This window comes from Rhea americana, unplaced genomic scaffold (assembly GCF_003343005.1).
Source record: "Rhea americana isolate MKP2758 unplaced genomic scaffold, rheAme1 scaffold_284, whole genome shotgun sequence".
NCBI lineage: Eukaryota > Metazoa > Chordata > Aves > Rheiformes > Rheidae > Rhea > Rhea americana.
The window spans coordinates 991653-1004089 of NW_028186406.1; the positions used below are offsets into that span (position 1 = coordinate 991653).

The window sequence follows — 12437 nt, forward strand, 5'->3', positions numbered from 1 at the left end:
GGCTGGGGCAGGCGTGTGGGGTCAGAGGGACAGGGGTATGGGGTGAGAAGGGCTAGGGCAGGGGTGAAGGGGGCAGGGGTGCGGGTCAAGCGGGGCTGGGACAGGCCCTCCCTGGACAGCGGGGCTTGGGGGGCTGCGAGAGGGCTGTGGGGGGCCATGCTGTAGGCAGGTGGCTGCCTCTGCCCGGCCTGGTCCACCGCCCAGTCGTGGTGGCCTCATGCGCCCCACGGTGGCCTCACGCACCCTGCAGCAGCCTTGCCCACCCCACGGCGGCCTTGCCCCATGTGAAGCCCATGGCTATCTCCTAGGGAGGGCAGGGCAACTGTTCAGGCCCCATCCTGTCCCTGCACGCTTTGGCAGCAGCCTGGGGCCGGAGGGATGGCGTCTCCCTGTCTCRGCGCTGTCCGGCCACCCTGCTCTCCTCCGCACCAGTCGCAGCTACTCRCTCCTGTTTCTTAGGCCACGTTTCCTGTCTGACCTGCAGAGCTCTGGYGCTGTGCAAGGAGAAGGAGGAACAGTGTCCCGAACATGGGGAGACGGCAGCAGGAGAAGCAGAAGGACGGTCTCCCAACAGTAAGATGCATGCAGCCTGTGCTGTGGAGGAGAGGGTGTTCCAGCCTCTGTAAGAAATGAGTTACAAATAAAATCCTTGTTAGCTGGCTTTATATTAAACAGAGATGTATGGGTCAGGGATTCATGACAAGTTTTTACTGACTTTTGCACATTCAGTACTTCTATCACCAGGAAAATTGTTACATTTTTTTCTCAAGAGATGCAGAAAAGAAAAGAAAACTCAATATTTGCAAAGTGAGCTGTTAAGTAAGACTGGAGTTTGACAAGACTCTATACTCCTCCCCTGTGGACTGTAGATTTTCATAGGAAGGCTGATTTCTTCCCCTCACGGACATCCCAGCCTGACAGTTTTGTTAGAGAAGTACAGCCTTAACCTGCTTGCAATAAACATAAAACTTTCAGATGGTCTGGAAGTACCATTCTGCTGTTACTGCTACCTCTACGAGAGAAGGATAAGGGGAGAACCAGCAAGCATCGGCTTCTATCTCTGGTGCTAGCTTTGTGCTTGAGGTCTCCTTGCTAAGCTGATGCAGGCTCGGCTTCCTGAGTGCTGGCAAACTCCTACTGCTGTGAGGCTGGGACAGGTACTGGCATTAGCTGGCCTTTCTGGTTGTAAGCTCGTGCTTTGAGAAGGCAACAGCATGCTGAAGGGAGAAGAAAAAAAAATACAATGAAGGAAAAAGAGCAAAAAAAGATAAGATAAGCCAGAAACGCAGTGCAGGAAGCACTGCAGAGTCTGGTGGCTCGGATCCAGAGTATCTAGGCAGATATCTGAACAGACCATCCTTCGGGATGAGGACGTGGCATGCCTTCCTGGCACTGCGGATCCAGGCCTTTGGGAGGGAGACAGCCACGACAGTGAAGACTGTCCCCTTCTACTCTCCTATCGTTCCAGTCTTGAGATCACCAGAAGAGGGTGACAGTTGTGTGCCATCACAGGGTATCTGTCAAAACACGTCTTGGGGATTTCAACAGAAGCTATTCCCTGCAATTTTCCTCTACAAGTCTTTCAGCTGGTAGTGCTGCTAACCCATTAATTTACCAGAAGTCTTGAATGTTTCTTAGGTAAACAGTCTATTTTATAAAGTCATCTCGTTACTGCTTTTGCTTTTATAAACAATACCATGTAACAAATTTTTATACAACAGGCTTGCTAATTACCTTGCTAATTAAAACATCATCTCTTGACAACATTATGTCTCAATTTCTTTAGATTTTTCAAAATAAATTGCTATATGCATTTTCAAAGGAATGTTGAGGTCTGTGCTAAAGGTACATATATCAAGTTATACAGGTTCAAGTTTTTCATAGTTGAAATGTCAAGTTTCTCTTGCAAGTACATTTTCTAGGTGCAAAAAAATAAGTTATAACCATTCCTCTTGAAAACTTGATCTTTGCTCTAAATTAGCTTTTGTACTATAAGAGTATTCAGTGAGTATCTCAACCAGCGAATCTTACTGACCACAGGAGTGTTACATGCATTTGCTTTTCATGCAGATTACTTGTTCTTGAAGGTTTCTGAACCAAGCAGGGTGCAAGGAGGATTCTCTTAAATGCAGATAAATATACATATCTTCCATCTATTTTGCCTTTAATATATCTGTTTCCAAGTACTGTGAGAAATATTGCATTGCTCTTTGTCTCATGGCTTCTCAGCTTGCGCAAATTACCTTTAGAGGGCACCATTTTGTTGGGCATCTGTCGACATCAAAGTTTTCCAGGAACCTCTGGGCTTCCTCGGCAAGTGTGGGAGGAGTGAAGTTGTCTGCACAAGATCAGAAAAAGTTCATCATAGGACAATAGAAATTGCATGTATTTATTTTTCAGAGCTGGTGTTTAATGAAATTTACCTATTAGAAGAAATGTGTTACACTAAGTAAAAACACAAGGACTCCAGAAAGTCCTCCTCCACAGGGCTGTTAACCAAGAAGTTAGTTTATTTATTTGGATGTTGCCTTTTTCAATACCCATTGTTAAACAGGCTACTATTAAAAAAAATTTGTATCAGCTCATCTTTTGTTTAAGTGGAGGAAAAAACCCCTCCTCCAACCTAATTCTAAAAAAAAAAGGCTTAATTTCTGTTGGGGTACATTATTTATCATTGTGCAATCTATTGTCAAGCAAAATAGAGGCTTTATGTTCTGTCACAGTATATTGTGAAATTCATTTAGCTTTAAGTTACTTAAAGAKAGGGGCTTCCATCGCTTTCCTTGAGAGTGGACCCCATTATACAATTGTTTATCTACAACTCTCTCAGCAGGAGATAATATGCTTAGTCTGAGTGAACCTCCAGAAAACAGAAAAAAAATTACATGAAGTTAAAAGTAGAATGTTACCCCTGCTGGAGGTGCCCATGCCACAAACACTGGACATTTTTGTACCATGTCTTCCAATTAATTTATTTCTGAGATGTTTATTATTAATATGTAAGAACACTGCTGCAGGAATGGCATAGAAATGTCATAGAATGGTAAGGTTGGAAGGGACCTCTGGAGATCATCTTGTCCAACCCTCAGCATAGCCCCGTATGGGGATTGAACCCACGACCTTRGCATTAGCAGCACCACGCTCTAACTGAATGACACATATCTGAGTACCAAAACAGTATGGATGGCAACAGTAGGCCATGTTTGTTAGTCTTCCTGCAATCCAGCAATAACAAAGCTGATGGGCTGTACTATCCCAGCTTCAGGGTTAAGGTGATTCTCAGGACCCCCATATCATACCTTGGATTTTCTGTAATTTTTTCATGCATTGCATTTTTGTTCAGAAGAATTACTCTCCAGGTACRTACTATAGATTTTAGCCATTATCTACACTTAAATATTACGTTACTATTATATCATTAGTCTTCCAGGTAGTCTTTGTTGGCAAATCAAATCCCTTACCTTAACACATGAGTATCCAATAAAAGAATTGATGTGTACCCTAAGTTTGATGTAGAATGTGGGGAGAATGTTTACAGAGCTTAGTACATACTATATTATTTGTATTTCTAAACAAAGTTTTATTTCCATTTCTATATATCTCAGTATGTAATCAATATTTTGATCTTAATTTCTGAACTTTTTTCAGCTTGCATCTTCTTGTGTTCATTGAGCTGTGTTATAATCTTTGTTGCAGAAGCTGGAAACTTCCACTCAGAAGCAAAGCATTTTGCCAACTTTCAGCTTTAGGGCCCTTTCAAAGTAATTCTTAATGCTATATGGTATAATGGATAAACCAAAATGACAGTTGTGAGGTCTTTGGTACATCTAATATGCCTTTTCTGGAGCAACTGAGCAGTTCTGCTCTTATGTAATACTGCAGCATGCTGACTGTCCCTTATATCTCCAGTGTCTCAAGTAAGCACTTCATGTGACCCTTAGCCATCATGAATAGAGCAATAGTAATGTGAGGCATAAAATATACACATTATGTAATCATTTCTCCTGACAACAACCCAGGCAAAGTATTTCCTACTGGCTCCTGCAGTAACAGACATTTAATTTTAACTTGCCGCTAAAATAAAACATTCTGTGGGTAGAAGGAAGTGTATGGGTGGGAACACAGAATGGAGGTTATTCATGTCCAAACATGAATACACCAGAAAGATTAGTAGTATTTTTGGAACTTGGTTTATGTGGCCAACTTAGTCTGACAGCCTGTAAACTCAGAGTGTTAGAAGGCACACTTAAGACTCATTTCATGTCTGCCTTGACTAATATGGTCAAGGAGAAAACTGCAAACATCATGAAGTGCATTTTAATTATACCTTTACTACCCACTAAAGTACTTGATTTTAAAAGTGCCTTAAAAACACTTGTATAATTTTTGTTTACTTAGAATTACATTGACCTGCYATGACTTACCCTGGAGGACAGAACCAGAATACAGAAAATGCAGTTTCAGCCATGAAAAGCATGAGAAAGGCAGAGGCCTTCATTGTTGTAGTGTAAGCTATTATACTCCAGAGAAACCCCAAGCTTGCCATACAGAAACTTAACTCTGTGGAATCCTAGTATGTGTCAACATATTAAATTTGCCAAGTAATAAACTTGAAAGTCACTGAGCTTTCCTATGGCATACCTGACCTAAATGGAGATAGATTTTCACATGAAATTACACCCTCGGATCTGAACTTCTGCTGTCAAGAAGTAACCATTGGAGGTGGCTAAGTAGAGTGTTTTGATCCTTGTTTGATATGAATGTAATGCTTAATTTTAGAGCCTTCTGGATGCTGCTGTCTATCTTTGTTTCCCCTTGATCATCTGAGACAAAAAATTGTGACCATCTTTCTTGATTTGGAAGTGGAAGGTAAGAATTCCCAGAGCATAGTCCCCAGAACCAAAAAATACAGCCTGCAGCTATTGCCTAGTGTTTAAAGGGTTGTTGGACATCTTTTGAAATGTGCTGTGCACCCTCAGTTTGAGCTTAAGAGAATGGCCCTCTTATCTAAGAAGAATGTATTGTGCTTCACACTGATTATTGTTATCAGATATTCATTGATTATCAGATTATCATTACCAGAAAAGATGTGGTTGCACTTTTTCTGAAAACTTCGTATGCTGAAATGATATTCTTTGACTATTATGTATATGAAATTTCCACATACGAGAGGACGTACAGTTTTTAACCTACACTCCTTGCATGCGGAGCAGTTCAGGGCAGAGGTGAAGGCAATGTTGAAAACTTGCCAAGAGTTTGAAGGCAGGACTTGATTGATTTAACTTCAGTAGCTTGCTTGCAAGTGGCCCTATCTTTATTTAGAGGTGTGTTCTTCCTTAATTGCCTGCCAACTTTGTTAAAAAGTGGTTGCAAATCAAACATTTATACCTCTGAAATACTGAAAGTCATTTTTATGTATTTAAAAAATCAGGTAGGACTAACTACGTGAAAAGGGCAGAAATGCAGAAGATACTTCTATTCTTTTTGTGACTGTTGGTTATCTGTGGATTAAGTAGCTGCACCCCTTTGTGGTGCACCTATAAACTGAGGGCAATGTCATTTATTGACTTTATAAGCAAACTTGGAAGGGGTCATGGGTTGTGAGTCCCTTGCATGAAATGCTAAAGCAGCACGAACTTTCTGCTTCTGTATCCTTCAGGCTTGCTCCACAGGATGTCAGCGAAGCAGTCTGGGGTTGGAGTATGGTAGTCTGCACTATTGCTCAGGCATTTCTCATGGCTCTCCTGTGACACTTCATAAGTAGCCACAGGGCTCTTTCCACATTGTGCCCAGCAGCGGCTGTCACAGCAGGGAACATATCTCCATGCAAAATCGGGGAGCTGCTCTGCCAAGGGCTTGCACTGAGGCTTTGCATCGGCAGAAACAGCATCATTTCTGTGGTGTACCTCTATCAACACTAACAGGCCACACAAGCAGGCATCAGAGGCACTGGGACTCCTCACTTTTGAGAAGACCTGTGACAGGCTATGAAGAAGGAGAAGACAGTGAAAGGATCTTGCTGCCAGGAGCACTCAAGGCTGTTGCACTTATTCATGTTATATTAGTGCCCATGAAGTGTCCTCAAGTGACAGCTGGGACACTGTGGCCCAGAGCRGTGCCGCGGTTTACCTGGAATCAGAGGCTGGTCGAGGGCCGAGTCCTGCTGTACCTTCAGCGTGCTGCTTGTGGCCCTGACTTCCTTTGGAGGTGCTGAGGGGGAGCTGGGGCACCCGAGGGACTGTGGGTGCCTGGGCTGCAGGCCATGACTGTGGGGTGCAGAGGTGGATGTTGGGGAGGGGTGTTTAAGGAGAGAAGGATGTATTTGGGGGGAGAGGAGGATACATTTGAAAAGTGTGGGGTGTCAAGGGAGAGGGGGGCCTTTGGGAGAAGGGAAGGTATCAGAGGGAGGGGGGTACGTTTGAGAGGAGTGAGGGGCATGGAGGGGGCCTCTGGGGGGAAAGGGAGGAGTCTAGGAGAATGTTAGAGGGGAGGGTCGGAGGGGCAGAGGAGGGTGTTTGGGGGCAGAAGGGGCTGCCTGCAGGCGAGAGGCGCCATTGGGGGCAGGAAGAGTACCTGAGGAGCAGAGAGAGCTGACGGGGGAGAGGGATGTTTGGGGAGAAAAAGGGGGAGCTGGGAGGAGAAGGGGATGCCGGCGTGGGAGCTGTGCCGCCGGCTGAGGCCCCGAGAGGAGGCTCCCAGGGGGCGATGGCGGCGGGAGGCGGCGGCGGGCCGTGTCCCCGCCCCGCGGCGCTCGCCCCGCACACGCCCGCCCTGCGCCGCCGCTGCCATTGGGAGCCGCGCCGAGCCGAGACAGCTGCCGGTCCCGCTCCGCCGCCATCGCCATGAGCTTCTTGTTGTGAGTAGCCGCCGAAGGCCCGCGGCGGCGGGAGGCGAGGCGAGGCGAAGGGGCCCCGCTTTCTCCTCTGCCTTCGTTTCCCTTCTCCTTCCCCTTCCTCTGCCCCGTCCCGGCCGGCCGAGGGACGCGGCCGCGCCCCGGCAGCCCTTTCCCGACCGGCCCGCCCTGCCCGCTCCCTTTGTGTCCCGGCCCCGCCGCGGGACGGCGCCTCTAGCGCCGCCCGTTAACGGCCGCTGCCCCGCGCGCCGCCCGTTAACGGCCGCTGCCCCGCGCGCACGCCCCCAACGGCCGCTGCCCCGCGCGCCGCCCGTTAGCGGCCGCCGCGGGCCGCGAGGGCGTTTGGAGGACGCGGCCGTTAGCGGGAGCGGGGGTTTGAGCACCGTTTGCGCGATTAACAGGGAGGCAGCCGGGCGCTGAGCGCAAGCCCGTGTCACTGGGGGGCGGGAGGCCTTGCCGGCGGCGCGCCTGAAACGTGGTGCGGCCACGCAGGTTTTGGCTCCTTAGGAAGGTGAAAGCTCTCCGAAGCAGTCTTCGGGACAAAAGCACTGATTTGCTGGAGTCTCCTTCTTCTTCTCTCTYTTTTTAATCATAGCAAACACAGTGTGGGCCAAAAACGCTGCCCATCGTGCTGTTATCTGTGGGAGGGAGGTGGAAAATGGATGGCGTTAATGCAGCCTTAGTGAACAGTGGTGTTCAAAAGTTARTTCTAGGTTTGGGCAATCCGTGTGCAGCCAGCAGACTTGCATCTGGTATAGGCAGAGAGACCGAGGCAGGTGGAGATGACTGGCGGGATGGATATCGCTAACGGGAGGGCAAGTGTTTACTGCAGYGTATCAGGCTCCCGGAGGAGTTGGTGACAATTTAGGTGTGTGCAGAACCTTAGATTTTGTTCTTTTGCTTCATAGATGACAACTGAATGAACTTTGGTCCCTCCCCTTGGGAACAAAGATGAGGTCCTTATGACAATTAACGTAAACCAGTTCAGTGACCTATTAATTAAAGTGAAGATGTGCTCTAGGGAAGGAAGGGAGATCCAAGCAGCTGGAAAAGGCACCCTTGCAGAGCGAGGCTCCATTAAGGCCTTTGCTCTGCTGTGTGGACTTGTATGTTTGGAGTTGAGTGTGTGCAGTTYGCAGGACTGGTGCTGTAATATCTGATGGTTGTTAAAGGCTTATACTGATAACCACCAGATGTATGTGTAGCCTGCTTTTAGTAAAGATGCTTTATCTTGGGAACTGAAGTGTTCTGGTAAGTTGTATTTTCATGGAGAGAAATGCTTTTAGTAAAGATGCTTTATCTTGGGAACAGGAGTGTTCTGGTAAGTTGTATTTTCATGGAGAAAAATGCTCGCTCCGCTGTGGATTTCTCTGTTGCGTTTGTCTTTTAACTCTGCCAGAGCAAACCAGCTTGCCTATAATTGCACTGGTAGTGTCTCATCCCAAGAGAGGAAAGACACCTCRCAGCTGGGAGGTTGAGGCTGCTAGTTGGAGGCAGATACAAATGACTGTGCATAGATTCAGACGCCACGCTCCTAATGAGAAGCCCAGCTGTCCCCCTCCATAATTCTCAGCTGCTGCAACAGAGGAGGGGGACAGGATTTCTAGTACCATGGTGCCCTGGGAGTTTGGTTTGCAAATTAGGGAGCCTTACGATCCATGGCGTTTGGCTAACTGGTAACTGAAAAGCATGAAACTCTTCAGTCAGTCAAAGGCAATAATCAGATTTTTGTTTCTTTTTCCAGACCCTTCTGAAATCCAGGAAAGCAAACCTTTAGTCTTGTGTCCATTGTTCCAAGTAGTCCTGCTGGTTGAAAAATAGAGAGCAAAACTGAAGTTATTGCATGGCAAAGCTAGAAATGTTGGCACAGCTGTTTTAGCTGTTTACTTGTAGAGTTTGGTGGACAGCACCTGATTTGCTCATCTGTAGTCTAGAAATCAATTTAGAAAATAATTTTTAAAGATGCCTATTAGGCCTCGGGGAAGTGAGGGRAAGCTTTCTCTTACTTACTGACAAGTTTTTTTATTATTATTATTTCTAAGTATCTAAGTATCTGGAAAGTTAGTATGACCTTTTCTCCAACTCCAGTTTCATGTTATCTTCRTTGAGTCATTCAATGATAGTGGTTGTATATGTTTACACTTTAACAGACTTAGCTCACATTTGCATTCTAAGCTGCAAAAAAAAATTTTTTTGTAGTAGGCAGAGTTTCCAGGGTGTGGAGTAACAAAGTCATTTCTTTGTCCATGTTTTCTCTACTGCAGTGGTACTGTTGTCTTTTTGCGAACACAGTTGCAAGCTCGTAACAAAGATGCGCCAGGTTAAGGTATTATTACCTACTACAAATATTTTCTGAATTGCAGTGAACCTGTCACACAGGTTTATCATCAGTAACTTGGCTGTAGTTTGTCAGTTTGACAGTCAAGTACAGTAGCAGAAGCCGTGTTCCTCTTACAGACTTGTTTGCAGTCAAATAACAGGGCAATTGTGCTCAGATAACATTTGCACAGGGTGCTTGGGGCCCCCCTCRAAAGCCCATTGCATGGTCCTTGTCTGCAGACAAATCCATTGCTATTCTTTTCTGTTGCTAGGGCCCATGAAATATAAAGCTACATGCAGAGAAAAAAAAAATCAAGTGAAACCATTGTCTTTTCTTGCTAATGGATAACATTAGAAGAAGACTGTCTTTGAGAGGAATCACTGAATTAATGGAATTTGATTTTGACAGCAGTTGTTATTTTCAGCATCACCATTTTGTCTTTATGATCTTTTTCTTCTTTTTTGAAAACACTTTTTATAAACATCAGCAATGTTTAAATAGGATATCCAGAGGCTTAAAAAAAGAAGAAAAGGAAAAAAAGCACTGGAAAACTTCTTCAGTTCCAAAAATTTCAGCTTGACAATTTCTCTCTAAAAGGAAATTACAGCATAGTTGCAGGTACTGTAGCTTACATCTCCAAGAAGAAATTAAAGATAGTTCTGGTAGGCGTGCCATATGGTAACATGCTTGCGTTATCCTACACTGGTAAAACTTACGTAAAAAAGAAGCTACATGAAAATCATTTATTTTTAAAAGAAAAAAAGTTTTATTGTTGAAGATGGTAGAATTGTATTTTCTTTTTAAAAAAAGAGAGAAAATAAAAACCCTCTTCATATTTCGTACATCGCTGTCATAAACTTCCAGTGTATGGAGTTTAAGGAATCTTGAAATTGGATTCATGCAAGCAGTCATAACTGATGAGACTTCTGAAGGCTAGGAGCTGAAGGAAACAGTATATAAGGGTGCAGATCAGTAACTTGTTAATTTGGGGTATGGACACTTAYGAATCAATGTGAAGGTGAATTGTAAACCAAATGGGGGAAAGATATGCTTGCAAGGATCTCACCCTTTTATTTCTCAGTTTTGGATAAGCAAAGCCTAGCAGTTTCTTCTGGCGGTGCATGTGGGTTATTTTTTTAAATGAAAAGCACATTTTCTGTGCGTATAAGTATATGCAGAAGGTGCAGTGGGGCATTCMTTTTTCCTTACATCTATTGCAGATTAATATCAAAATCAAATTTGGTGTGCTTGTTTCTGGAATGACAGACATGATAGCCCTCCTACTTTCCCAGTCTGCTCCTGCTCTTGAAGAACATCATGATCTCCTTTTTCAGCTTTCCTAGGGGTTGACTTTTTGCTTCTTATTAAATGAAAACCATTTTTTGAAGTGGGCAGTATTCTTCAGCCTTACAGAACTATTTAATGGCAATCCTAGCTGGAGAGCAGCTGAGTCCTTTGTGAGTGCTCCTTGTTTTCTGTAGTTAAAGTTGGAGATGTGGTATTTATTTCCTCTTTATCAGGGACTCCCACAGGCACTTCTAAACTGGAATTTTGGTCTTTGAAAATTAAAGTGTAGGCATTTACAAACTGTTAGAAAGGGGGGTGTGCACTTGTCAAATAGTCAGATATTTTTGCTTGCTGTATTTTTAAGAAGACTGTCTTTACGCTTATTATGGTCAAGTGTTTTYGTTTTTTGGGGTTTTGTTTGTTTGTTTACATTAGAGTATGATGTATTCCTCCATTCATGGCTTCACTGGTGTAATACTAGTGTCCAAGCTGCATTTGTATTTGAGGACAAAGTTGCTTGCCACAAAAATCTGTTYCCTTGCCACTTCTGTTTAACTAGTACTGTTGGGGATGTATTCGGTTCGCTTCTGGAACATTACTGGCCATGAAGGTCTCTGCGTTTGCCTATGGGTAAGCTGGAGAGAGAACTGCTAACTTACTGCCAGCTTGGTTCTCTGCCTCTGCAAGTTCTTCACCTCGGCTGCCTGTGGTGTGTAAGACAAAGGATGGCTCCTGTCCTTCCAATAAACTGTTTCAAGGTGGTGCTTGAAGCAGTTGTCCAATGACCTATCTGCTGTGGGGTTTTTGGGAAGTTTTCTTTGCAGTGCTTGGTGGGACTTGGAGGAAAAATTTGAAAATAAGGAAAGTATAGAAAACTGTTGGCTTATAGCTGGAAAATCTGCTTTATCTGTTTCTGTCCTGCACAAGTTTTCTTTTTTTTCCTTCCTTTTTTTTTCTTTTTTTTTAAGTTTAGATAACAGAAATTTTGAGTTTTGAAGAGACAAGAGGATTCCTTGGAGGCAGAGGTTATATGGAATCAGCTGGGACACTGAACTTCACAGGAAGAACTGTAAAGATTTTTTTAAAACTGCTTAAAGCATTAATGAAATTACTGTCTGTAGAAATGTATGGTCTTACCTGAAGTCTGTGTTTAATATTGTTCAAAYCTGTGTCAGTCCAATAGTACCATTAAGTTTGTATATAATTCCTATTTTGAAAGACTTGCTGTCAAGAGATTTGCCCTATGGCTTGTAGCTCTGCTAGTCTCTCACTTTAAGGGAAGGGAATTCTATGGACTAGAAAGCTTCTGGAAACCATGGCAATGAATACAGCATTAAAAGTTAAATAGAAGTGTTTGAGTTCCCCCTTGTGCTGTGTGTAGTACAATTCATTTTCAAATTCTCAGGCAGTCTTGAAGAAGGCCTTTTAAAGTGCTTGTCRGTCTGCTTCCATCCTCATTTATCTTCCCTGAAGACCTCAGAAAGTTTTTTAGGGTGCAGTTTGTTGATGGGATTAAGTTCACTGAGGCACTTGTCATACTTCTAATGAGTCAGCTGAGGAAGCTAAACCAGCAGAAAACTGAAAACTACCGGCAGAAAACTATTGATTTTTCTTTTTTGGTAAGGTTTTTTTTTTTTTTTTTTTTTTTTTTTTTAATTGTGCTAGTTAACTTGTATTGGCTGACTGGAATGAGATGAGAGTTGGTAGTGGAGTTATGAAAGCAGCAGGAGTGTGTGGACATAGCAAAAGAAGGGGAGGAGGGTTCCTTTTTTTGCTGCTAGCTAGCAATCAAACTAGCTGTGTCATCAACCCTGTCCTTCAGACTTTGGTTTTGTGCATGCATTCCCACCTATAATTATAAGATGACTCCTAGGCAATAAGTTCTTGCCATTCCCTCATCAGTGATTCAGTGGGTTTTTTTTTTCCTTTCCTGATGATTTTGAGGGAATGTGTGCTTGTCATGGTAAACTGACATAC

At 44.1% G+C, this 12437-nt stretch overlaps 1 protein-coding gene and 1 long non-coding RNA gene across 4 annotated transcripts in view; one reads left to right on the forward strand and one right to left on the reverse strand.

Moving 5' to 3' along the window:
- Positions 1-6: 6 nt before the first annotated feature.
- LOC146593701 (uncharacterized) lies at positions 7-6701 on the reverse strand. 3 transcript variants are annotated; one of them, XR_014896335.1, is made up of 4 exons: positions 6574-6701; positions 6130-6266; positions 2244-2338; positions 7-620 (listed from the first exon to the last, which is right to left on the reverse strand). It is a non-coding gene; the product is annotated as an uncharacterized LOC146593701 (long non-coding RNA). The 3 variants fall into 3 exon arrangements; XR_014896336.1 differs by lacking the exon at positions 6574-6701 and adding an exon at positions 1011-1517 and having other exon boundaries at positions 6130-6558; XR_014896334.1 differs by lacking the exon at positions 6574-6701 and having other exon boundaries at positions 6130-6558.
- A 69-nt stretch (positions 6702-6770) lies between these two features.
- MOB1B (MOB kinase activator 1B) overlaps positions 6771-12437 on the forward strand; it is a 43078-nt gene continuing 37411 nt past the window's right edge. The window contains exon 1 of the mRNA XM_085308852.1: positions 6771-6856. Within this exon, the coding sequence (XP_085164978.1) occupies positions 6843-6856 (14 nt within the window). The 5' untranslated portion in view covers positions 6771-6842. The remainder of the gene's footprint in view (positions 6857-12437) is intronic.